This window comes from Acomys russatus, chromosome 19, assembly GCF_903995435.1.
Source record: "Acomys russatus chromosome 19, mAcoRus1.1, whole genome shotgun sequence".
NCBI lineage: Eukaryota > Metazoa > Chordata > Mammalia > Rodentia > Muridae > Acomys > Acomys russatus.
The window spans coordinates 62,097,460-62,124,075 of record NC_067155.1 but is presented as its reverse complement, the minus strand read 5'-3'; the positions used below and the strand labels follow the sequence as shown (position 1 = coordinate 62,124,075).

Sequence of the window (26,616 nt, the reverse complement as noted above, 5' to 3'; positions counted from 1 at the left end):
GATCTCATTATAGATGGTTGTGAGCTACCATGTGGTTGCTGGGAATTGAACTCAGGACCTCTGGAAGAACAGACAGTGCTCTTAACCTCTGAGCCATCTCTCCAGCCCCAAGCTACCATTTTCAAAATAGCTGAATCAGTACAACACTTGCCTCACAATGAGGCAGGGTATTGCAAGCCTTTAAAAAGAAAAATATAAGGTTAAAAAAATAGTCAAGACGAAGAGAAGCTACCTCCTGGGGGGCCTATTTCTTCTTGCTATCCTAAATCCCAAGTGAAGGGCTGTGGTGGGCGTGTAAAGGCACTTGCTGTGTACTGAGTCCCCTGAGGCACTTGCCTTTATACACAAGCCTAATGGTGTGAGGTCCATCTCCAGAACCTATGTAAGGGCAGGAGAAAAGGACCGCTTCCACAAGGTTGTCCTCTGACCTCCACACACTTGCTGTGGCTCATGCACACACACACACACACACACACACGTGTCACACACACACCTGCACACACACACACACCTGCACACACACACACACCTGCACACACACACACACACACCTGCATACCTCATAGTCACACACATACATGTCACACACTTGTAGACACACAGTCGCACACATATCACACACACCTGCACACGTCACACATACACCTGCACACCACTCACACTCACACATACCAATACATATCACCTACACCTGCACACACATCTCACATACACCATCTCTCTTCTCACACTCACACACACACCTGCACACATGTCACACACATACACACCTGCACATGTCACAGTCACACTCACACATGCATCACATACACGTCACACACCTGCATGCACACACTTGCACACATTCACCTGCACACCTCACACACATTCACACATGTCATACACGTCTCACATACACATCTCTCTTACACACACACACACACACACACACACACACACACGTAAAACAAAAGCCTAAGAGAACCAGGAAAACCTGCTCAAAAACACAGACCCTGCCTCCTGTAGACAAGATCTGTGGAACCCAAGTCACATGACCTCCATTCCAGCCACAACTGAGGCTCTGGAAAACCCAATAAGAACCCAAAACAGAGGAGCCCGGAAGAGTAGCAGTTAGGGAGGACATAGCTACATTCTAGAAGGTTCTGCAGTCAACCTGGCTTCTGAAATAAGAGGGGTTAAAGAGACTGTGAGCAGTGTACAGACAGATGACCTGTGAAAACACTGAGGGCTCCCAGAGGACGCAGACAAGTCACACCCTTGGCCCTGCTTCTGGCTCCCAGCAGCCCCTGGGTCAGAGCTCTGAGAGGAGACCACGATTTGTGCTCAGGTTCCTACACTCAGCCTGTGGGTGGAAGGAAATCCGGGATTCTGTTCTTTGAAACAGATTTGGGAGACACATTGGTCATCTGATGGAGGGGCTGAGGGGAGTGAGAACACAGAGGCTTCACATGGCGGCCGGCCCGTGTTACAAGACAGTTACTCTGTAAGAGTGCAAGTCAAACCCACTCAGTGACGGCTGACACAGCTTCATCTGTGTCGAGCACTGCCCTAGGTGTGTTGCCTCATTTACTTATTTTTCCAGTGGTCTAGGACAGTTTGGACCACTGTGGTGGTAGAATATTCCAGAACCCTGTGCTATATGGCAGCCAAGATCCACACGTGGTGGTTGTGCACTTTAAATGTTTGTTTTTATTACATTGTGTATGTGTGTGTGTGTGTATGTGTGTGTGTGTGTGTGTGTGTGTGTCTGCACATGCACACACATGCACCTGCCATGGTGCACATGTCAGAGGACAACTTCTAAGAGTCAGTTTTCTCCTTATGTCATGTGAGTTCCAAGGATCTGAGCTCAGGCCGTTGGACTTGGTGACAGGTGCCTTCACCTGCTGCGTCATCTCACTGGTCCACGCCAAGCACTTTAAATGCTACCGTGTGACTGAGGGTCACATTGTCACTTCATGTTTATTCATTGCTTAAGGCAGCGCACGTGGGTCACTGGACTGGAGGAGGACGACGACAAAGAAGAGGAGGAGGAAGGAGGAGGAGGACAGAAGAGGAGGGAGGAGGAGGGAGGGAGGAAGGAGGGAGGAAGGAGGAGGGAGGGGAGGACAGAAAAGGAGGAAGGAGGAGGGAGGGAGGAAGAGGGAGGAGGAGGATAGAAGAGGAGGGAGGAGAGGGAGGGAGGAGGAGGGAGGGAGGAGGAGGGAGGGAGGAGGAGGGAGAGGAGGAGGGAGGAGAGACAAACAGAGAGAGAGGAGGGAGGAGGAGGAGGAGGAGGAGGATAGAAGAGGAGGGAGGAGGAGGGAGGGAGGAGGAGGGAGGAAGGAGGGAGGAGGAAGGAGGAGGAGGGAGGGAGAAGGAGGGAGGAGGAGGATAGAAGAGGAGGGAGGGAGGAAGAGAGAGGGAGGAGGAGAGGAGGGAGGAGGAGGAGGAGGGAGGAGGAGGAGGGAGGAGGAGGAAGGAGGAGGAGGACAGAAGAGGAGGGAGGAGGAGGGAAGGAGGAGGAGGGAGGGAGGAGGAGGGAGGAGGAGGACACTCCATAGATGTGCCTGCAAGGCTGCAGGAGACCTACAGTGAGGAAGGGGTCTCCCCAGCTGGATCCTTCCAGAGACAAGACAAAGAAACAAGGAGAAACCAGTTCATACCGGTTGGGGTGGGAAGACGGTAGCATGAACTGGAACTCCACCACACAGGTGCCGTCTGGGAGCTCCCAGTGCTGCAGGCTGTTTAGCTCATAGGCGATGTAGCCTCTCCGCACATAAACCTGACAGAGCAGAAGACGACGGTGGACAGTCAGAGACCAGCAGGTGCTGAGGGAGAAGGGCTGTGCACGGCCCTCTACGGGGTTCTCTAAGCTTCATGAAAGGGGATTTCTCAAGAGACTAAATAGCAAACATTTCAGACTTTGGGAGACATCATTTCTGCTGAAGCCACCAGATTCTGCCATTGTAGCATGGAAGCTGTCATGAAAAAAAAATGTATCTGTGTTCTAATAAAACTTTATTTAAAAGAAATAAGCAGTGGCATAGCTAGCCCATGGGCTGTAGTCCATCAACTTCACCCTAACCAACTGAAATGTAACATAAGCCATATATTTTAAATTCGTAGTAGCCATTTAGGGAGGAAAACATTTTCTCTTGAACTCTCTTTTTCTCACACATAAAAGCTGAATTTATTAACTAAATGAAGTTTTTTAAAGCGAGAAAACTCCCTCACAGATAAGCCTGGGAATTAACACTTGTCGAAATAGTGTCCGATGGGGTGCACTGGGCCTTGCAAGTGAGGTCTTTAAAAAGCCATAACTGCAGGCCCAGGACCCCTTGCAGCTATCACATGATCAAAAAAGCCCAAACCAGTGTCCATAAAGACCTAGGCAAACCTGGCATGGCATGGTGACCTACAGGGTCTCAAAGATGCACGAAAAGACAGGGACCCACAAGGAGTGGAGACACTGAGCTTGAGGGCCAAGGGGGAGAACAAACTGTCAGCCACCCAACTCAGTCCAGGGTCAGGAAGATCCTGAGACCAGGAGAGAGAACCTCCTATTCGCAGGAGTGGAAGCAAACTGCACACGGAGAGGAACCAATCACCAGAGAGCCCAGTGGACTCCATTGGACAAGCCATTTCCTGCTCAAGGGAGGTGGCCTGTGTTCTCTCTGCTCCACCCAGAAAAGTCTTTCCAAGATATTGAATCCTCATGAATAAGAAGTTTGGACAAGCTGGGCATGGTGGCGCACGCCTTTAATCCCAGCACTTGGGAGGCAGAGGCAGGAGGATCGCTGTGAGTTCGAGGCCAGCCTGGTCTACAAAGTGAGTCCAGGACAGCGAGGGCTACACAGAGAAAACCCTGTCTTGAAAAACAAACAAAACGACAACAACAAAAGAAGTGTGGACAAGGTGCATCTGGCTTGGCACTGCGTTGTGGCATCCAGCTGTGCCCCGTGTGGAGGAGCCTGTGCCACCACAGGCCATGGCAGGATTACTGGCACGGACTTCATAAGAAAACCAATGAAGTGTGAATTGGCCCTGGCTGTGTGGCCTCGAGAAAGTCACCTCACGTCTCTGAGCTCAAGTCATTCTCTGTGAGAGAAGAACAGTAGCCTCTCTTCCTTGGATAGAAAACGTCACATCTGCAAGGCGCACAGCCCAGGGTCGGGCCGCGAAGGCGGGCCGGCAGCAGACGCTTGCCCACTGTCTCTGCTTACCTCCAGGGACGCCATGCAGACGACCTTGTTAGCGTGGTAGAAGAAAGTGGGCAGGACGTCGAATATAGTTGTTTCCGAAAGTATTAGTTTCTATGGGAAACGGAAGGGGCCAAAAAGCAAAAGGAACATGAAAGTCCGACCCAGACGTTGGAGGATGGGCAGGAGGCTGCAGGCGGCTGCGCCCAATCGCTGTTGCAGCCAGTGGCCTCTAACACAGGGGACTCCTTTGCCCAGAGCCTTGGGAGGTGGGACTATGAAGGAGTGTGGGGGGACTGTGCCCAGGGCAGGGTCCCAGTTTCAAACGATGATGGGTGCCTAGAAGTTTATGATAAGTGAGGGAGGGCCCTGGCAAGAACCTAGAAAGAGGAAGCAAGTGCCAGCCCCACCCTTATCCTAGTCCCGCCACCCCCCAACCCCTACTCCAGTTCCACCACCCCCATGCAAAGGGCTCACATCTCCTGGGTGTTCCAGTAAAACCTTAATTTTTAAAAATCTATTTCTAAGAGTGTTCTATTTGCATGTATAGGAGAAGAGAGCATCAAATCCCATTACAGATAGTCTGAGCCACCATGTGGTTGCTGGGAATTGAACTCAGGACCTCTGGAAGAACAGACAGTGCCCTTAACTGCTGAGCCAATTTTAACCCTGTGCTGACCAGGAAAGCCTCAAGCCTGTTGCCTTGTGCCTCCTGTGCATCCCGTGCCTCCTTTCCACGCCCACAACTCCCAGAGCCTGCTGACGACCCCTGGGACCATCCTAGCCACTCTGAACTGGAGCCTCCTTGAGAGTAAAAGCCATGGTCCCAAAGACTCACCTTGAGGTTTTCTGGGCAGAACTGGTGGCCATACATGTCGATGGCAGAGAGGAAGATGGATTCCACCTGGTTGTGCCGCAGCTCATAGGAGGGGAGATGGGAGGCGATCAGGACCTGCAGGGAAGAGTGGGGAGAGGACTGGGATGAAAGCAGAGGGGAGGTGGGAGGGCCACAGAGGACTGGGATGAAAGCAGAGGGGAGGTGGGAGGGACACAGAGGACTGGGATGAAAGCAGAGGGGAGGTGGGAGGGACACAGAGGACTAGGATGAAAGCAGAGGGGAGGTGGGAGGGCCACAGAGGACTGGGATGAAAGCAGAGGGGAGGTGGGAGGGCCACAGAGGACTGGGATGAAAGCAGAGGGGAGGTGGGAGGGACACAGGACTAGGATGAAAGCAGAGGGGAGGTGGGAGGGCCACAGAGGACTGGGATGAAAGCAGAGGGGAGGTGGGAGGGCCACAGAGGACTGGGATGAAAGCAGAGGGGAGGTGGGAGGGACACAGAGGACTGGGATGAAAGCAGAGGGGAGGTGGGAGGGACACGGAGGACTGGGATGAAAGCAGAGGGGAGGTGGGAGGGACACGGAGGACTGGGATGAAAGCAGAGGGGAGGTGGGAGGGCCACAGACACCAGATGCCATGCTTTGAGACCAACCTGCCTGGCTCTGAGGGCCACCTTGCAGTGCTCGCTCCTGCTCAGCTGTGTGAGCTCACTGAGGATGGAAGTCAGCTCGTCTGACAGGGCAGGGTCTGGGCCACAGAGCTCATCCTTTGGGGACACAACAGAAGCCACGTTGGCTTTGCTCTTGCCCAAGGGGATCCGGCCAGCACTTGGCTGGTCTGGGAGGTGGGGGAAAGGGGGAAAGAGGGTAGGGAGGTGAGGGGTGAGGATGTGAAGGGGTGGGGGTGGGGTAGGGGGAAGGTCTAGTCTCAATTCTCTAAACACATTTAGCCAGCTTTTATAAAAGCCCTTAGGCAGGCATGGTGGCGCACGCCTGTAATCCCAGCACTCAGGAGGCAGAGGCAGGCGGATCGCTATGAGTTCGAGGGCAGCCTGGTCTACAAAGTGAGTCCAGGATGGCCAAGGCTACACAGAGAGACCCTGCCTCAAGAAAAAAGAGAAACAAACAAACAAACAAAAGCTCTGGCCTCTCCTTTCTATAGGTGCATTTCATTCATACTCTCGTTCACTGACTTATGCACCCCAAAATATGTGCCCTCACATGTACCAGGGTGTATACTGTGTGCGTGAGCACACACATGTGTGCACATGCATGTGGGAGTGAGAGCAGACACCTTGTGAATCTTCACTGCACTCCACTTTGTCTCTTGAACCCGGGCCTCGGAGCTCAGTGGTTTGGCTAGTCCTCGAGGCTGTTTGCCTTGGGGGTCCCTTATCTCCACCTTCAGAGTACCGGGTTCCGAGCGGAACACCCCGCCCACCTGCTTTTCACGTGGATGCTGAGATCTAAATTCTGTTCCTCACACATGTGCAACCAGCTCTATCCACTGAGCCCATCTCGGGGTCCGGCCAAGTGTCCCTTCTGCAGAGTGAGGAGCAGATGGTACTGATTGCATACAGTCCCTGTGTTTCCTCCCGTCCTCACTCTAAGGGGGGCTTGGGGACATCTCAGAGAAGGGGGCTCCCTAAACATCCACTGGAGATGGATTTGTGACTCGAAGAAGCAGGGTTGCTGAGCCACTGGCATCCACCACCTGTATCCGCCCACATTGACCTCCAAGGCACCTTGTCACCTCTCACCTATATGCTTGCATTGTCCCAATCATAACAAGCCCTCAATGCTTCTATCAATCTCTCCCTCTCAATCCCAATGGACCAGACAGCTGTTGCATTGCTCTTACCCTCCTCCCATCCCTGTGGCTGCAAGAAGAGCACAGAGCTTGGGTACTATCCAGCAACAAGACTTCCTAAGACATTCAAAAAGAACATTTAATGATCTTGCAGAGGGCCTGTGTTAGGTTCCCAGCACAGTCAGAGAGCTCATCACCACCACCGAAGACTCCAACTCCAGGGGCTCTGGCGCCCTCTTGTGGCCTCTGTGGACACCTGCATTCAAGCATGCATGCACACCGGTGCACTTTACAACATGAGGTCCACACCCTCCACATACGAAAATTCAGAATATTCTTTTCCTTTCTTGTTCATGTCTAGGAAGCAGCTGGCATCACACAATTTCACTGACAGCATTAAGTTCTATCTTCATTGTCACTAACACCCTATGATTGCCGAATGGCTCTGAGAAACCAGACTAGAAATCAGAATTCACTCCAGGGTCACTGCTGCACTGGAAAGTCCCCGTCACCGTAGTCAGGAGTGCTTAAGGTAACCTTGCCGCCATTTTGACAGCATCTAGAATCAAAAGCTGGAAGAAACCATGGGTCTCATCTGTATGACCCCTCTGACCATGGCTAGGGCATCAGGCTCAGCCTTCTAAGGAAAGGCCCCGTTGCCTGAGCTGGACCATCCCATTGTTTTCTCCCGGCTGACTGTGTGGCATGTAGGAAATTCATGGTCAGGGAAGTCATGATGTACACAGGAGCAAACAGCATCAGGCTAACCCACAGACTAGGCCTGCCTGTCTGTCTGTCTGTCTGTCTAGAGATCTTACTCACCATGTCGCCCTGGCTGGCTTGGAACTCACTATGTAGACCAGGCTGGTCTCACAGAGTTTAACTCCAAGTGCTAGGATTAAAGGCGTGCCCACCACACCCAGACCTGACCTGAGTCCACAGCTTAACTGAAACAGCCTCTGGCTGCAAATGGGACTCACGGGCAGTCTCCATCCTCGGGTGGATTTCCTTAGCCTTGGGACCCCCCAAAGGGTGTGGCTCTCCCTGGACTTCAGCTTCCAGTCCCAGCTACACAGCAGTCACTTTGGAAACACCTTCCCCCAAAATGAACATTGAAAAACTTCAAAATTACACAAGTAATCAAGACCCCTGTGCCGAAGACCCCTCAGCTGAAGGCCTCTGAGCTGAAGACCCCTTAGCTGAAGGCCTCTGAGCTGACCACCTTGAGTCACTACTTTCAGAACTTTACCATGTTGGCACATTTGCTTTTTCCTTTAAAAGCAGATTATCAAAGAAAAGTCTTCAATTATGAAATACTGCTAATTATCGCTTAGGGAAAAAATAAGGGAGAAAACACACACACACACACTTTTCTAAGAAGGCAAAATGAAAGGCCTATTGTGACAGCTAGGACCCAGCTGGCCCAGGCTAGCAGATCACACTCCGGGAGCACGCGGTGGCTTCAAACCCTCACTCTGCACCAGCAGCTGAGAGCCCCAACATATGCAGCCTCAGCTCTCTGTGCTCTGCCAAAGGCGGTGACAACAGTCCATGTCTTGGAGTTGGAGAGAACTTAGTAGTGATGGGGTACAAGGGTGCACCAGGCCCAACTGCTGGGAATCTTGTCTTTCTTTTTTTCTTTCTTTCTTTTTTATTTTTATTTTTGTTGTTGTTTGGTTTGGTTTTGGTTTTTCGAGAAAGGGTCTCTCTGTGTTAGCCTTGGCTGTCCTGGACTTGCTTTGTAGACCAGGCTTGTTTTGCTTTGTTTTTTGAGACAGGGTCTCTCTGTGCACCCCTGGATGACCCCGAACTCACTCCATAGACCAGGCTGGCCTCCAACTCAGAGATCCGCCCGCCTCTGCCTCCTGAGTGCTGGGATTAAAGGCGTGCGTTACACCACCCAGCTATGGATGCAGGCTTCTCAAAGACGTACCCAAATGTGGACATGAACTTTTTATTGTTGGAGTTTGGTTGTTGGTTTGTTCGTTTTTGCTTTTGTTTGTTCATTTTTTCGTTTTTGCTTTTTGAGACAAGGTTTCTCTGTATAAATCCTGGCTGTCCTGGAACTTTTTTTTGTAGACCATGCTGGCCTTGAACTCACAGGGATCTGCCTGCCTCTGCCTCGGGATTGAAGCGTGCACCACCACCACCACCTGGGTGCTTGAGAACCGAAGCAGAAGGTTCTCTCTAGAGCCAGCCTGAGCCACACAAGGAGCCCTAACATCAATAACAACAACAACAATAATAAATGAATTTAGGGGCTGGAGAGATGGCTCAGAGGTTAAGAGCACTGACCACTCTTCCAAAGGTCCTGAGTTCAATTCCCAGCAAACACGTGGTGGCTCATAACCATCTATAATGAGATCTGGTGCCCTCTTCTGGCATGCAGGCAGAATACTGTATACATAATAAATAAATTTTTAATAAAAAAAATGAATTTAGTATATAACCTTTAAAACTAATTAATATGTTTTTAAAGCAACCAAACGGGCTGGCACAGGACAGGTGCTTTGTGTTGCTGCCTATTGTTATGAATAAAGTTTTACTGTGCAGCCATACCGTAAAGCAATGGAGAAATCAAATAGCTAGGTCAAAGACCAAACCACTTGAAAACTCTAAGTCTTTTCTTTCTGGCCCTTTCTAGAAAATAGTTGGGGACTAGGCTGGGGATGTGACTTTGTGACAGAGCACTTGCCTGGCCTGCGTAGGACTGTGTTCCATGCCACAACTGAAAGAGGGGATGGAGGGAGGGGAGGGGGGAGGGGGGAGATGGGGGGGAGAGGAAGGAGAGAGAAAAAGCCCCTGCCCCACCCCCACCCGGGGCCCCATCTTACGATCAGCAGGATGACCAGTTGGTTCTTCTTGGCCACCTGCGAGTGGGAGAAGATGCAGTCCAGCACCTGGGTCATGTCCGGTTTGTACTGCTCCCTCAGGTTGATCACGCACTTGTCATAGTGGGCTGCGGGGGCAGACAGGAGACTGAGAAGGGTGAGGCGGGGACACCTCCCAACTTGCCCTGCCCAGAGCTTGCGGCTGACACCGGTGGCACACGGTGTCTCTTGCCTTGCTGGAAGTGATGCTCCACGTTCAGGTATCTCCTCAGGAGATCCAGCACCACAGCCTTCATGTAGCCGCGGGTCCCGCTGCGGTATCTGGGGAGCCAAACACAACCCTGTCACCGTGCCCGCCACCTCCTGAACACCAAGCCGTCTGAGCTAGAGCTTTTATGGCTGTAAGCCGGGGAAGGGAGCACCGCGAAGGAGGGTCATGCCTGCCAGAGCAGGCTGCCTACGAGGATTTGAGTTTGGAGGGTGGCCTGCACTGTACAGGGAGACACTGCCTCAGAAGACCAAGGGCTGCGATGATGCAGCTTAGTGGGAGAGCCCTGGTTACAATCAGCTTTGCAAGACAGAGGAGGAAGAGGAGGAGGGGAGGAAGGGAGGCAGGAAAGGAGGAATGAGAGAGAGAGGACGGGGGAGGAGGAGGGGAGGAGGGGCAGGAAGGAGAGTTATAAAGCATCTGGGGTCCACTCCATATCCTCAGGAGCCACGGCTTCTCTATCACTAGCCTGCAGACTGGGCTGGGACCGAGCCCCAGGCCCCCAGAAGCACCTGCTCAGGCCCAGAGAGAAAGGAAACCTGAGCTACTAACAGAGCAAAGCCAATTTTAACAGATTTTAACCCCACAAAAAAAAAATTTCGAACTGCCTCTGCAACAAACAAGGATATCCTCAAAAGCCAAACTTGGAGAGGCTTTGCCAAAACCTTTTTTGTATATTTCTCTTCCTTTTCGAGATAACGGCCATGTGGTAACCCTCCACATGTTTTTTCTCTTCTACACATGGGGCCTGGGTTTCCTTTCCGCCTCTCCCTCCCCGTGCAAGGGGTTGAGCCGGGGTTTCCCACAGGCTACTGAGGACCCTAGCGGGCCCAGGGCACACTTGCCTCTGCACCAGCTGCACGATGCTTTGTGTGTTCATAAAGAAGACCTCGCGGTCCGCCTTCCGCTGCAGGGTGGCGGCATGGCAGTCCAGGATGGTGGCTATCTGGATAAGAACACAGAGCAGGTCGGGCCACTGCCAGCTACATGATCCGCTACGGGGGGGTGGAGGTGGGGGGGGGAGGTTAGGGGAGGGAGGTGTATTATGTGGGACCCACCACAAGCTCCCAGGGAGGTCCCAGCCTGGTTATACTCAAAGACCCAAGCCCCCTGGCCTCTCCATAACAGCCCTGTTCACTCCCTCAGTGCCTCTCTGGGGACCCAGGAGCTCAGAAGGCCAATGATCACACAAAGATGTGACAATAGGACCCTAGACAGGAGGAAGGGGTGTCCAGATAAAGTGTGGGTGCAGGAGGGAGAACTCTTTCTATTAGAGTTCATGTGACTGGATTGTTCACTTTTTGAAATTACTGGGGCGTGTGCGTACGAGATATACGCACGGGGCTACGTGTGCCACGGCCCACGTAGAGGCCAATGTTTCTCTCCTTCTACCGTTATGTGGGCTCTGAGGTCACCATACTTGGTTGGCAAGCATCTCTACCTGCTGAGTCATCTCACAGCACCCCACCCCCCCCAAAAAGGGGGATTTATAAAAAAAAGAAGAAGAAGAAGAAGACCTAAAACTTGCATTAATGAAAAACTCCAGAAAGGTTCCAAATGCATCCTTTTTTGAATGTGGCCTCATTACTTTTGGTCGGGATACAACTTCCTTGCTACCCCAGCTGTGATGTATACACTCAGAGGGAAGCCTGTCACTCAACTGCGCCCTGCTCTCCTCTCCAAGCCGCTGGTCCTTGCCTCCCCCGGCCCCTCCCCGCCAGCTGGCAGCCACTGGTAGCGCCCTTTCTACACTGGTTGCCTGTTCCGGACATCTCTTTGGACCAGCTCCCGTCCCTTAGCATAAGGCTCGTCCATGTGGGAGCACGGGGCTCAGAACGTCATTCCTCTATATGGCTGAACAGTGTTCCAACCTTCAGGAGCTCGGGATGTAGCTCAGTGGGAGAGTGCTTGCCTAGCATGCCTGAGGCCCAGCACTGCAAAAAACAAGACAAACAATTTCAACCTTTAGAATTGTTGACCTCGGGAACGGCCTGACCTAGCACCTCAAATGGCTATGGTGTGTGGAGGAGGGTCGGGGAGGTCAGCAGGAGAGAATGGTGAGGTCAGAAGGGAAAACTGACCTTCATATGCTCAAAGGCAAACTATACAGGCCAGAGGGAGTGGACAGTTTTTATACTGACAGGATGTACATACTAACGATTTCCGTTCCTAAGACGCAGGAGGCCCATAGCTATGGACTTCAAAACCTGGGACCCAGGAACAAGATTCTGGGGCTAATGATTCGAGCAAGCCAGCCTGGGCAGGGACAGAGTTAGTTCTGCCTGTACCCTGACTTCCCCGTGACCCCGAGCTGTTGGAGTGAGGCCTGGGGACTGGGGTGCACCTCAAACTCCTGACCCGTGGGAGAAACCACTGGAGTTCTACAGAAAAGGTTAAGAAGAAACCGTGGGCCACAACAGTTAGTGTTAGCTCAGCTGCAGAGAGGCCAGACAAGGAAACGGCACAGATAGGTGTGCCTGGCCGGGGCTGGTTGGTGCTGGTCGGAGTTGGCTAGTGGTGGCCAGAGCTGGCCGGGGCACGCACCTGCTGGCTGGGGAACTGGCAGAGCACTGAAGTAATGTTGCCGGCATACTGGGCCATCACCCTGCGGACTGCCTTCTCCACGGGTGCGGGGATGCGGCCTGCCACACTGGTCATGATCTCCTGCAGCTCCAGAAGAGGCAGAGACGGGTGCCGGAGTGTCATCATGAGCTTCTGGACCCACTCCTTCAGCTGTAGAGCGACAGTGACATCAGCCACCACCTCGTACGTGCGGGCACCACCATTTGCCCTGGGCGGCCACCCAACTCAACCCACTCAGGCTATAACCTCCAATGGAGGAGGTGTAGGCCCAGCAGCCTCTGAGGCAACCTAGAGCGGAGTGTTCCCAGTCTCCCCACATAGGGGGGCCCTGTGTCCCTCTCTCAGGAACTAGAAAGCCTGCATGTCATCAGGGAACAAATAAGATCATATGACAAGCTTATGCTTAGCGCTAAGTAAAATCCAAAAACCTTTCTCCACCCATTTTCTTTTTAAATTTATTTTTATTGTTTTTAAATTATGTGCATGTAAAAATTATATGCATGTGTTTGTGTCTGCATATGGGGTGTGCACATAAATACGGGGCCCTCCACGGCCAGAAGAAGGCATTGGATGCCCTGGAGCTCGAGTCACAGGCTAGTGAGCTGTCTCACATGAGCACTGGGATCCCACTGAACTTGGGTCCTCTGGAAGAGCAAAGGACTGGGCCACTGAGCAATTTTTTTTTTTTTTTTTTTTTTTTGCAGTCTTTACCTATTTTTCTTTTCTTTTTTTTTTTTTTTCAGAGACAGCCATAGCAAGCAGGGAAAGTGACTGTTCTCCCCATTTGCAGTTGCAATGAAAACAGAGGTCATTTACGTCCCCCAGAGCCACTCAGCTGGGTAAGAAGGCCCTCCTGCAATGATGTTGCAACCCTTCCCGGCTCCACGCAGGGCCCTGGGCACGCCAGGTTGCAGGCTTTTACCTTTATGCTGAAGAAAGGCTCTGGCAGGCAGTAGCCACTCATGACATTGGTTAGATTTTCCAGGACACCGTGGAACACTTGATGTAGTTTCTCCCCAAGGATGGGCAGAGTCTGCTGGGCAGGGAGCTCCCCTGTGAACGGCTGTGCCTGTGAGACAGAAGGACAGGTCACACACAGACCAGGGAGCCTATGAGACAGGACAGGTCACACACAGACCAGGGAGCCTGAGACACACGAGGACAGGTCACACACAGACCAGGGAGCCTGTGACACACGAGGACAGGTCACACACAGACCCAGGCAAAAGACTGACCTGAAATCCACCAGCACACTCACTTGAAGCATCAGAAAGAAAAAGAGAGAGTATGATCCTAGGATCCCAACATTACTAAGTTCAAATCTGGATCCAGGGTTTTCAAATTATCCCCTTTGCAAATGGCACAAATTTGGCAAGTTATACCCCCAAACAATTTTAAAGGAGTCCATTTTCACTCTGATTTCCTTTTTGATGAGGTGTATCCTCATTCTCTTTTTGGTTTTCCTGGTTGGCTCTGGCCCTGAACTTCTGCAGACTGTTTCCACTACACGGCACAGGCCAGCCTCGAACTCATGTTTCTCATGCTCCCGTATCCTGAGGACTGGGATTGCAGGCCTGTGCCACCATGCCTTTTAAAATTTTTTATTTTGAAATTAAGATTTATTTTAATTATGTGCATGCGGGAGTGGGGTAGGTGCACACGTGTACAAGTGCCCTTGGAGAGAAGAGGCACACTGGTTGTGAGCTGTCGGACATGGGTGCTGGGAACTGAACCCAGGTCCTCTGCAAGCAGCAACTGCTCTTAATCACTAAGCCACCTCTCTGGCCCCAACTGTTCTATTTCTGTGTGGCCCTGGCACTTGAACCTCGGGCCTTGTACGTGCAAAGCACGTGCTGTGCCACTGAGCTATATGCTAAGCGAAATCAGCTAGTGACAAAGTGGCAAGTTCTGTGTGGTTCCTGTATTCTGAACAGTGGGATCCCCGGGGGGGTGGGGCGGGGAGGGGATGCAGACTCCTGGTTGGCTAGATGAAGAGGGAGCAGAAACTCAGTATCTGGTCGGCAGAGGTTTTAGTTTTGTGAGAAAGAAAGGGTTCTGAGCAGTGGTGATGGCTGCTCAACAATGCAGGTTTAGCACCCTGAATGGCCAACAGCAAAAACGGCAAGGCAGGGAGGGTGCAGGGGCTCAGCGGGGAGGGCGCCCAGTGTGGCCGGTGCAGGGGCTCAGCGGGGAGGGTGCCCAGTGTGGCCGGTGCAGGGGCTCAGCAGGGAGGGCGCCCAGTGTGGCCGGTGCAGGGCCTCAGCAGGGAGGGCGCCCAGTGTGGCCGGTGCAGGGCCTCAGCGGGGAGGGCGCCCAGTGTGGCCGGTGCAGGGCCTCAGCGTGGAGGGTGCCCAGTGTGGCCGGTGCAGGGCCTCAGCAGGGAGGGTGCCCAGTGTGGCCGGTGCAGGGCCTCAGCAGGGAGGGTGCCCAGTGTGCTTGAAGCCCTGGGTTCCATCCCCTGCATGTGGACACAGACACTACAACACACACACACACACACACACACACACACACGGAGAGCGAAAGACAAGAGAGAAGTGAAGATAATAAGCTGCGTATATTTAAGCACAGGAAATATGAATAACACATCATGTTAGCCATGCATCTCATTAGCAGATACATGGACAGCAATTAGCAATAAACACTGTCAAATTAACAGCAGGGAACTGGATGCATGGAGCATGAGAGCCCTGCGTGTGATCTGTAGTCCTATGACTCTAAAGCTGTAGAAGAGGTAAAACCTGGTTATATAACACATACTAATTGAACAAAATAATATTTTAAGGGTGGACCCAGATGGCTCACAGAGCCTGGCATAATGGGGTACAACTACATTGGAATGCAGAGGCAAAAGGACCTTGAATTCAAACCCAGAATGGGCTGTTTGGTGAGCCCAAGGCCAGCCTGCGCTACACAGCAGGACCATATATGTGTGTGTGTGTGTGTGTGTGTGTGTGTGTGTGTGTGTATATGTGCATATATGTGGGGTGGGGGCGGGGGTGGGGGTGGTGAGATAGCGCAGCAGGTAAGATTACCACACAAGTCAGAACCCACAGTAGGACAGAGCCAACTCCCCAAGGTTGTCCTTCGACCTCTACTCACACACAATGGCACACAAGAACGTACAACAACAACTAAAATAAAATTTCCAAGGGCTGGGGTGTAGCTCAATGCTTGTCAGGCACAATCAAGACCTTGGATTTATCCCCAGCACTGAAAGAGAGAGAAAGAAAAACATAAAGCCAGCTTCATGGGCGGGTGAGAAATGAGTACAGTCTCCTAAGGGTTAGGGGGAGCTGCCGCACTGCCTGGGCAGGTCCTTCCAGCAGAGGGAACAGGCTCCAGGCGGGGGGCTTCTGTGCACCCCTGAAGAGAGGGACAGAGAGAAAAGCACAGACATTGAGGGGGGAGGTAGGGATAGAGGAAAACCGTAAGACTGTAGGGAGCGAAGAGAGGGAAAACCACAGGTTGGGGGGTGGGGGGTGCTGCTTGGTTTTTGGTCTTTACTCCAAGCAAGATGAAGAGCTGTGAAGGAAACGGAAGTGGCAAGGGCGCGGCTGCCGGGAGCTTCAGCGTCACATCGTCACCTGAGCTGAGCGTGTCTGCGAATGAAGCAGTCAGGTGCGGAGCGACTCTGGGGTGACACAGCGGGACCATGCGCCACGTACCGCGTGCACTTTTGAAGCATCGTCCAGTTCTAGCCTCGCCACCACGCAGCCGGCCTCCAGGATCACCCCCGGGCGCTTGATGTACCTCACCCGGCCGCTCTCCTGCACACTCAGCGTCATGATCATCTTCATCACCTGTGTGAACAGGTCGCAGTGTCGGGGCGGGTTCTTCAGATGCTGAGGTCTGTGCCCCAGAGAGCTGGCCGCAGGCGACACTGGCATTGGGGTCAGTATGAAGCATCTCCTGTCTCAATGTGGTGTAGAAACTGTTCTCCATCGCTTCTGATTGGTTAATAAAGAGCTGAACAGCCAATGGCTGGGCAGGAGAAGACAAGGCGGGCTTCTCAGGGTCAAGAGAGAAGGGAAAGGGGAGAGGGGAAAGAGAGGGAGAGAGCCTCAGAGAGTGTGTGCATGTGTGCGTGCGTGTGTGTGCGTGCGTGTGCATTCAACACCCTTAGATCAGCACCGGTTGAGTGGACTGTGCTCAGTCAGTGAGGCCTGTGGGTTTTTTTTTTTTTAAGATTTATTTATTATTTATTATGTATGCAGTATTCAGCCTGCATGTACGCCTGCAGGCCAGAAGAAGGTTGTGAGCCACCATGGGGATGCTGGGGATTGAACTCAGGACCTTTAGAAGAACGGACAGTGCTCTTAACCTCTGAGCCATCTCTCCAGCTCCAGGCCTGTGGTTTTGATCATTGCTATCACCATTACTAAGCAGTTCTTTGTTTTGCTTTTGTTTTTCAAGACATAGTTTCACTGTGCAGCCCTGGCTATTGCAGAACTCACTCTGTAGACCAGGCTTTGCCTCCCTGAGTGCTGGGATTAAAGACGTGCGCCATCATGCCTTTCCAGGAGATGTGAATGATCTGAGCTCTTTTGTTGTTTGTTTTGGTTTTTCGAGACAGGGTTTCTCTGTGTAGTCCTGGCTGTCCTGGACTCACTCTGTAGAGCTGGCTGTCCTTGAACTCACAGAAATCCACCTGGCTCTGCTTCCCGAGTGCTGGGATTAGAGGCATGCGCCACCACGCCCAGCCCGATCTGAACTCTTTTTTAAAAGTGGAGTCTAGGCTGAGCCTCACAGGCCAAGGAGAGCACCGAGGCCAGCTGGCTGAGGGACAGGTTTCAGGGCTGCAGACCCACAGCCCCAGTGGAGACTCTACCTCCATCTCGGCGTAGCTGCTCCCAGCTTCAACGTGCTCTCCGTCCTCCACGGTGTACTGTGTCAACTTCCCAGCCGAGGGGGATCTCAGGACTGTGGGGTCGCTCTCCTTTTCAAACACACACGTCTTATTGCCGATAGTGATCCGGTAACTACGGGGTTGGGGAGTGGGATGGAGGAGACAGATGAGGCCCAGCAAGGGAGCCAGACTTTCAGGGACTTTCCCTTTTCCTAGGGCAGGCATTCTGTCACCCTGTGGGAGATGTTAGGGCCTTTATTTCTTCTGCCTGAACACTAGTTTCTATTACTGACATACTCCCCAGGGCCTGGCACAGGGAAGTCAATCAATCAATCAATCAATCATCAATCAATCAATCCTATTCACCAACTCAACTAATTCTAAATCAGTTTAACTTAGCTGAGAGAGGCAGGCTTTGGGGCAGAGCCTGCAAGAATCTTGACTATCCTTAGCTGATAGAACATGGTTAGAAGACAGTTTAAGTGCCACTCAGGTACGGCTCTAACCTACCTTCTTCTAAAATATTAGGGACTGAGAAAGGAGGCCCCGTCAGCAACCTAACTTCCAGGAGTGGGCTCTAACACACGCACACCCTCCACAATTAGTTCTCTTTGGCGAAGGTCTGTGTGACCTCCTCTGCCTGGGTCATCTATGTACCACTGTGACCTCAGCATGGTCAGCCAAATGGGAGCTGGAGTTATCTGGACCCATCATGCAATGCTCCATGCCTAGAGCTTCCAGCATCCAGCATCCTTCTACCCATCATGCAATGCCCCATGCCTAGAGCTTCCAGCATCCAGCATCCTTCTACCCATCATGCAATGCCCCATGCCTAGAGCTTCCAGCATCCAGCATCCTTCTACCCATCATGCAATGCCCCATGCCTAGAGCTTCCAGCATCTAGCATCCTTCTACCCATCATGCAACGCTCCATGCCTAGAGCTTCCAGCATCCAGCATCCTTCTACCCATCATGCAATGCCCCATGCCTAGAGCTTCCAGCATCCAGCATCCTTCTACCCATCATGCAATGCCCCATGCCTAGAGCTTCCAGCATCTAGCATCCTTCTACCCATCATGCAACGCTCCATGCCTAGAGCTTCCAGCATCCAGCATCCTTCTACCCATCATGCAACGCTCCATGCCTAGAGCTTCCAGCATCCAGCATCCTTCTACCCATCATGCAATGCCCCATGCCTAGAGCTTCCATCATCTAGCATCCTTCTACCCATCATGCAATGCCCCATGCCTAGAGCTTCCAGCATCCAGCATCCTTCTACCCATCATGCAATGCCCCATGCCTAGAGCTTCCAGCATCCAGCATCCTTCTACCCATCATGCAATGCTCCATGCCTAGAGCTTCCAGCATCTAGCATCCTTCTACCCATCATGCAATGCTCCATGCCTAGAGCTTCCAGCATCTAGCATCCTTCTACCCATCATGCAATGCTCCATGCCTAGAGCTTCCAGCATCCAGCATCCTTCTACCCATCATGCAATGCTCCATGCCTAGAGCTTCCAGCATCCAGCATCCTTCTACCCATCATGCAATGCCCCATGCCTAGAGCTTCCAGCATCCAGCATCCTTCTACCCATCATGCAATGCCCCATGCCTAGAGCTTCCAGCATCCAGCATCCTTCTACCCATCATGCAATGCTCCATGCCTAGAGCTTCCATCATCTAGCATCCTTCTACCCATCATGCAATGCTCCATGCCTAGAGCTTCCATCATCTAGCATCCTTCTACCCATCATGCAATGCTCCATGCCTAGAGCTTCCAGCATCCAGCATCCTTCTACCCATCATGCAATGCTCCATGCCTAGAGCTTCCAGCATCCAGCATCCTTCTACCCATCATGCAATGCCCCATGCCTAGAGCTTCCAGCATCCAGCATCCTTCTACCCATCATGCAATGCCCCATGCCTAGAGCTTCCAGCATCCAGCATCCTTCTACCCATCATGCAATGCTCCATGCCTAGAGCTTCCAGCATCCAGCATCCTTCTACCCATCATGCAATGCCCCATGCCTAGAGCTTCCAGCATCCAGCATCCTTCTACCCATCATGCAATGCCCCATGCCTAGAGCTTCCAGCATCCAGCATCCTTCTACCCATCATGCAATGCTCCATGCCTAGAGCTTCCAGCATCCAGCATCCTTCTACCCATCATGCAATGCTCCATGCCTAGAGCTTCCAGCATCCAGCATCCTTCTACCCATCCTGCAATGCTCCATGCCTAGAGCTTCCAGCATCCAGCATCCTTCTACCCATCATGCAATGCCCCATGCCTAGAGCTTCCAGCATCCAGCATCCTTCTACCCATCATGCAATGCCCCATGCCTAGAGCTTCCAGCATCCAGCATCCTTCTACCCATCATGCAACGCTCCATGCCTAGAGCGTCCAGCATCCTCCATCCTTCTACCCATCATGCAATGCCCCATGCCTAGAGCTTCCAGCATCTAGCATCCTTCTACCCATATGCAATTCTCCAGTATCCAGCATCCTTCTACCCATCATGCAACGCTCCATGCCTAAAGCGTCCAGCATCCTCCATCCTTCTACCCACTAGGACACTTCCTGACATAGGCTGGGAGCCCAGGAGTGGTGCTATCAGTGCTGTTATCCTCATCCCTACCGTCCACACTGACCAGCCACTGGACGGTGGACCTATTCCATGCCCATCCTCTAGGGCTGTGGGCCCTGCAGCTCCGACCCTGGGCAGTCGGCACCTCCTCACTTAGCCTGCAGGCTACGGAGTTGGTTGCCATATCCTATTTGGCTTAAACCCTCTGGTAACCATAAAGAGGGTGCCTGGGAGCTCCCACCCTCAAATTCTAGCCAGGTGGATATAGCTCTAGACAGGAGGGAACCCTCCCCCGCAGATGCCCGAGAATGGGCCAGCGCGTGCTTTATCTAGAACCCCAGGCCTGCACAGAGGCCAGCTTTGCATTCCAACTCCTGCAGAGAGAAAGAGCTGTGCATCCTCCATGCTGCCCGGGCCACGGCACTCACGCACCTGTCCACCTCTTCCTTCATGTAGGTGGTGTAGCTGCTGCCGTCGTAGGACAGAAGCAGCCCCCCGTCGTTCAGCCGGTGGGCATCAATCTCAATGTGGCACCCGTTCATGATGAGAATGAACATCGTCAGAGACTGCCGGGCAACCTGTGGGGACAGCCTCACATCAGGACCCCCGTGGCTCCTGTGACGGTGACGTGATCCAACAGTCTGCTCCTGCCCTGGGTGTGGGCAAACGCAGGCCCTAGGCAGCCGCCCCTGGCTGAGCTGAGCTTCTGTAGAACGTCTGTCTCCAAGCGTTGCTGTGGCTGGAAGGGACTGGGCTTGCACTCCACGCGAGGCACCTGTGGAGGCGTCATCAGGGACCTATTGCACTAGACCATATGTGCCTCCCGAATCCCTATGCTGGAACCAAGCCTCAGACGAGATCTCACTAGGAAGCGGGGCCGCTCAGTCAGGGACACACATCATGAGGACGGAGCCTCCTTAGTACCCTTATCAAAGGGCCCCCGGGTCATGAGAGGACGCTGCAGGTAAAGGCGCTTGCTATCAGACCTCACAAGCTGAGTTGGATCCCTGGGACCCACGCTGCGGGAAGAGAATCAGCTCCTGAAAGTGCCTTTTATCTCCACTCACACTATGGTACTCTTCATGCACACGGATACACACACACACACACACACACACACACACACAAAGTAAATAAACAAATTCAATTCAAAAATTTGAAAGGAACACCAAAGAGCTCCGTTGGCCCCTTCTAGCACATGAGGACACATAACAGAGGAAGGGACCCAGTAGAAACCAGGAAATGGTCCCTCAGAAGATGCTGAACCGGCCCGTGCCTTAACCCTGAACACCCGTGCCGTCAGGCCCGTGAGCAATGCCTCCTGCTGTCCACAGCTCCTGCTCTGTGGTATTTTGCTAGAGGAGCCTGAACGGACAGAGACACCCGAACGCGGGCTACGGCTCACAAGAGATCTGGGGCCCTGGAGGGAGGCGTGTGCAGTGAGCCCGAGCCCAGACTCTGCACTTGCACCCCTACACGGCTGGGGTTCATGTTATCTTCATAACACACGTGCAGGTCTCACATCAAATGTACATCAAATGCTTTGGGATAAAAGACAGCGAGAAAGATGGTTCAGCGTTCTTTGGGAACCGCTCAGAATCTATGCTGACGGCTCAGGGTTCCAAGTCATGGACCGCGCAGCAAGTCCTGAGGGACACGCCGCTCACAGCCCAGCATGAAGACTGCATTCCAGGTTTGCAGAAGAAATGAAACAAACTCCCATCAGAGATGCACAGGCCTTTACCTTGAGAATGTACTTGACGCCTCCGTAAATCAGCTCGACGTCCACGATGTTCAGCAGGGAGTCAGCAGGGAGGACCTGACCCCTGAAGAGACAGACAGACCTGCTGTCAGTCCAGGATGAGCATAGATCCCTATAGCACCCCCTTGGGCTCAACAACATCCTCCAAGGCCCAGAGAAGGCTGGGGTGGAGCTCTGAGGCAGAATGGTGAACCTATGTGCAAAGCCCTGGGCTCCGGCATCAACCAAGCAGCCAGTCATCTGGCTTCTTGCCCTCTGTGGGCATCAGCAAACCAGACAGAACTTATTATATAGTCTGACTAGAGGTGTGGGACATGAACCCTGTAGTGGGAGTTTGGAGGTCTTTAAAAACTCAGTCATGGGGCTGGAGAGCACTGACTGCTCTTCCAGAAGTCATGAGTTCAATTCCCAGCCACCACATGGTGGCTCACAACCATCTATAATAAGATTGGATGCCCTCTTCTGGCATGCAGCCATACACACAGGCAGAGTGCTATAAACATAATAAATAAATAAATCTTTTTTTTAAAACTCAGTATGTTATGTAAAGATGTTTTTGTTTTAATCCCGGGTGTGGGATATGGGGCGCTTCAAGATTGTCCCCAGCAGCTGACTATTTGCCTCATGTGGGCTCTGAGAGGGGCTCTGTGCCAGATGCAGACAGTTTAATTCTGAGGACTCCAAGAGGGAATAATTTCCAGAGCCCTGAGCGGGAGAGGGCTCTGAGGAAGAAGAAGGCTGCTGGTGCTCCCCGCTGCTGCTCCTGGTTGCTATGGATGCAGTCTGATGAGAAGTTGGAGACATCCTGAGGCAGATTACACTTGCCCCAAGGAGCCCGATGACCGTGAACAGCAGGAAGTAGCTAAAGAAAAATACGCTTCCTTTCCCCACTAACTTATCTCTCCTGCCTGGTGTTGGGGTGTTGGAAGGGAGGCAGAGATATAAGAATCCCCAATAAAGTACACGAAAAGGTGCTAACAGGACCCCAGAAAGGAACTGGCAACTAGTGAGGAACAGGACTTTTAAAACAGCTTCAAACTCTCTGGAAGAAACCCCCACGTGGCGAGGGGCATTATGTGGCTGCAAGCCTGGCACTGGGGAGGGTAAGTCAGGAGGGCTAGTGAGCTTGGGATATATGTCCAAACCATTTCACAAAAATACAAATGGGAGGGGGCCTGGAGAGATGGCTCAGTGGTTAAGGGGACTGGCTGCTCTTCCAGAGGTCCTGCGTTCAATTCCCAGCACCCACATGACAGCTCACAACTGTCTGTAACTCCAGTTCCAGGGAATCTGACACCCTCACACAGATAGATATGCAGACAAAACACCAATCAATGCACATAAAGCAAAAATAAATTATTAAAAATATATACATGTTATATATTTATAAATGGGGGGAAATGTCTAGGCGCCTGCCACCCTCTAGCACATGGGCTATGAATGTACTGTCACTCAAGGGTGACAAGCATGCACTACTGTTTTTCTTTCTTTTATGCTTTTTGTGGGAGCATTTCTGACATTGTCTTTCAAGAGAGGGCAAATTGCTCCTATTGCTGGGCCTTCCTTGACCTCTAGTTGGCAGGAGACATGGCTGTCACCCTACAACGCACGGGACAGTCCTCCCAAACGACGATCCAGGCAGAAACCACCTTGCCGGCTTCACCCCACCCTATGGGCCCTGCAACCCACAAGCCTCTCTGCACACCCAGCCCCTCTCCCAGGCAGTACAGGTTTATCCTCAGAATGCCGAAGGCAAGCCTTAAGGAGAGGCATCCCAGGTCCCTGGTGGCTGACTCACCCTCACCCCGATGCTAGCACCGGGGCATCTAGGAAGATCAAGTACGGTCCCAACACACAAAAGGCTGCGGCAGGGAGGATCCTATTGTGACCCCAGCACCAACTACATATGGAGAGTCTATCTCCAAACCACAGCAACAGCAAAACCTCGTCGCCGTCCACCCCGCCCACACATCACAGGAGAGGACCAACAGAACTGTCCGCCCTACCTCTCTAAGGAGTGCAAGAATTCGGTCATGCAGGTTCTGAACATCGCATCTGCCACGTTCAAGGCCCCACACACCACTCCGAGCATGATGTCTGGCTTCTCTGCCTAGGAAAGACTCCAGGTCTCAGTACCCGCTGGGACTGAGTATAGGGCTCAGCCACGCCCACCCTGGGGCTAAGCCACGCCCACCCCAGGGAGGACCGCTCAGCCACGCCCACCAGGGGGAAGGAAGGCAAGACAGCTTCTCACCTGTACCCTCTGAGCGATGAGGTGGTCCAGCCAACCCGTGTCGATGTCGTTGTTCTGGAAGCTCTCGGTCTCCAGGAGGTTAACGAGATATTCCACAGTGGTCCGGAAGTCACCCCGGATGGACAGCTCCTTCAAAGCCATCACCATGTTCCTGGAGACCAAAGATACGCGCCTGGTTTCCACACTTACCCAGCATCCCTGTGGGGGTTCCGTGATGCGCTTCTCAGAGCACCTGAAGGCACGGCGGGCAAGAGTGGGTTCTGGGTGGGATGACCGAGCTCTCAGCTTCAGCTCCACGTGGACTGCCTGAGTGACTTCACGGGAGCAACTTAGCCACCCGGGATCTCAGTGACCTCATCTGAAAAGTGCAGTGACATACACACATACACACATACACACACACACACACACACACACACACACACACACTCCGCGCCCCCTCCCTGACTGCCTGCAGTGGTTGAGGGTTGCATAGAGATATTCCACATGAAGCAGCTACAGTCACTGTGCCAGTGGCTATGACTGTATTTAGGCCCCAGAGTCTAATCACTAACTGGCCTGGCGTGTAATGATCAGTTCACAATGCTGAGAGCAAGCTCTGTTCCCCTTGGACTATCAAATCTCCTTTCTCACAAGAGCCACTCGCAGCTCTCCCCAGGTGTGTCGGCCGCCCCTGGCTCAGCAGCCTGGCAAGCTGTATGGCTGTGGGTCTGCAGCTAATGCTTTTGGGAAAAACCAGAGGAAGCATATTCCTGGAAAGGAAGCTCCTACCGGTGACAGCGGCCTCATGAGCCGTGAGTAGCTATGGGTGGAAAGCAGTAACAGCTATGTTTTAGCAATGAGAAAATCAAAAGATACAGTAGGCCAAACAAAGGTGTCAACAGGCCACACACAGGCACAGTGTCAAGACCTGGATCTGAGTGTGACGCAGCCACGTGACTGCAGGAGACCAACTTGCCCCAGGTAGCTTGCCAGCAGCACTGATAGAAGAGGCCAATCACAGAATCCCAGACGAGCGCCTCCCTCTATAGACTCTAACAGCAGTTGGAACTCCTGAGTCCGCTGCAGCTGCAGGCAGTACCACAGCTCGAGCCTTGGAGCAAGTTGGGCCACCTCCTCCTGTTAATTAAGTCTCATTTGCTGCAAATCTCCCTCCTCACTCTCCTAGGACCGCAACTTGCCGCAGAAGGTGATCAAAATGAGTTAGTCTAAGCTGACAGAGGAGCGCCATCTTCAAAACTGTCAAACTCAACAAAATTAGTTCATGGTTAAACAAGCAGGTCTGGGTCTAAGACTTTTTAAATGGAAAACTCTCAAATCTTTTGGGTGCCTTTCACCCTGAGGAGTGTTTACCTAGCAGCATGGGATGGCTAATTACGACACATGCTGGACTTCACCTTCCTGGGCCTGTGTCAAGGCAGGAAGATGGTAAGGAGAGACGGGGTCTACGGTTAGTTCGTGTTTCTCAGTCTGCAGAAACTACTGTGACAGGATTTGAACTAAGCAGGGAACACTGGCCACCTCACAAGCTTGGGGTGGAGACCAGGGAGCAGCAGCACCCCCAGGAGTGAAGATGGTATGTGAACTCTTTTGGGGGGTTGTTTTTCAAGACAGGGTCTCTCTGTGTAGCCTTGGCTGTCCTGGACTCGTTTTGTAGACCAGGCTGGCCTTGAACTCACAGCGATCGCCTGCCTCTGCCTCCCAAGGGCTGGGATTAAAGGCGTGCGCCACCATGCCTAGTGGTATGGGAACTCTTTATGAGGACATTTTAAGGGGCCTCCGTCCTCTTCTGAGCCTCATACTTGACACCCTTTAGATACCTTTGAATAGTTTGGGGGTCTCTGAAATTAGACTCTTGAATGCTCAAGACCCAGTGGCCTTGGTAAACTCCCTGCTCTTCACAGCAGGTCTCCAGCAAAGAAAGACTTTGTCGTTCAACTTCAGTATTTAAGACAGCAAGAAATGCACTGGGAAGGGTTTGGGGTGTGTGCGCACAATTGCGTGGGTCAGAGGGCTCTTCTCTCTGCTGTGTGTGTATACAGGGGCAAGGGACTCTCCAGCAGCCTTGTGGAATCTGGGGTCAAACTCTGGTGATCGGGCCTGTACACAAACACTTCTGAATGCTTGTTTCTTAAAAGTAAGAGGCAGAAGCTGGGCATGGTGGCACACGCCTTTAATCCCAGCACAGGCAGGCGGATCACTGTGAGTTCGAGGTCAGCTTGGTCTACATAGTGAGTCCAGAACAGCCAAGGCTACACAGAAAAACCCTATCTTAAAAAACCAAAAACAAAAACAAAAACAAACAAACAAACAAAAGTAGGAGGCAGGGATGGAGGTGAATGGAGGGGGGAGGGGAGGGGAGAGGAGGGGAGGGGAGGGGAGGGGAGGGGAGGGGAAGGGAGGGGGAGGGGAGGGGAGGGGTGGAGGGGGATGGGAGGAAGTAAAGTAAATGGGAGATACTGACGAGATGGCCTCTTCACGGTTCTCGCCCCAGGAGAAGCAGTGTCCAAACTGGGAATCAGCGAACTCGTGCAAGCCTCCAGCAGCAGCCACGCTGAAGTAGCCCCACACATTCCTGTTGCTGCGGAAGTTCAGCTCCTGGACCGTCCCCGAACTTGGCTTAAAGCCCTGGAGCCCAGATTGGGGGGGGGGGGTA

General features: G+C 52.6%; 1 protein-coding gene across 1 annotated transcript in view; it reads right to left on the bottom strand.

The window, feature by feature from the left end:
• Nucleotides 1-26,616, bottom strand: part of Acacb (acetyl-CoA carboxylase beta) — a 90,832-nt gene that overhangs the window by 32,697 nt on the left and 31,519 nt on the right. The window contains exons 12-28 of the mRNA XM_051161704.1: nucleotides 26,425-26,588; nucleotides 23,961-24,111; nucleotides 23,713-23,816; nucleotides 21,689-21,770; nucleotides 20,377-20,522; nucleotides 17,342-17,492; nucleotides 16,179-16,313; nucleotides 13,433-13,579; nucleotides 12,472-12,660; nucleotides 11,799-11,861; nucleotides 10,773-10,873; nucleotides 9,892-9,980; nucleotides 9,663-9,787; nucleotides 5,672-5,785; nucleotides 5,020-5,133; nucleotides 4,206-4,295; nucleotides 2,646-2,764 (exon numbers count right to left, since the gene is read on the bottom strand). Coding sequence (XP_051017661.1) covers nucleotides 2,646-2,764; nucleotides 4,206-4,295; nucleotides 5,020-5,133; nucleotides 5,672-5,785; nucleotides 9,663-9,787; nucleotides 9,892-9,980; nucleotides 10,773-10,873; nucleotides 11,799-11,861; nucleotides 12,472-12,660; nucleotides 13,433-13,579; nucleotides 16,179-16,313; nucleotides 17,342-17,492; nucleotides 20,377-20,522; nucleotides 21,689-21,770; nucleotides 23,713-23,816; nucleotides 23,961-24,111; nucleotides 26,425-26,588 — 2,084 coding nt within the window. The remainder of the gene's footprint in view (nucleotides 1-2,645; nucleotides 2,765-4,205; nucleotides 4,296-5,019; nucleotides 5,134-5,671; nucleotides 5,786-9,662; nucleotides 9,788-9,891; nucleotides 9,981-10,772; nucleotides 10,874-11,798; nucleotides 11,862-12,471; nucleotides 12,661-13,432; nucleotides 13,580-16,178; nucleotides 16,314-17,341; nucleotides 17,493-20,376; nucleotides 20,523-21,688; nucleotides 21,771-23,712; nucleotides 23,817-23,960; nucleotides 24,112-26,424; nucleotides 26,589-26,616) is intronic.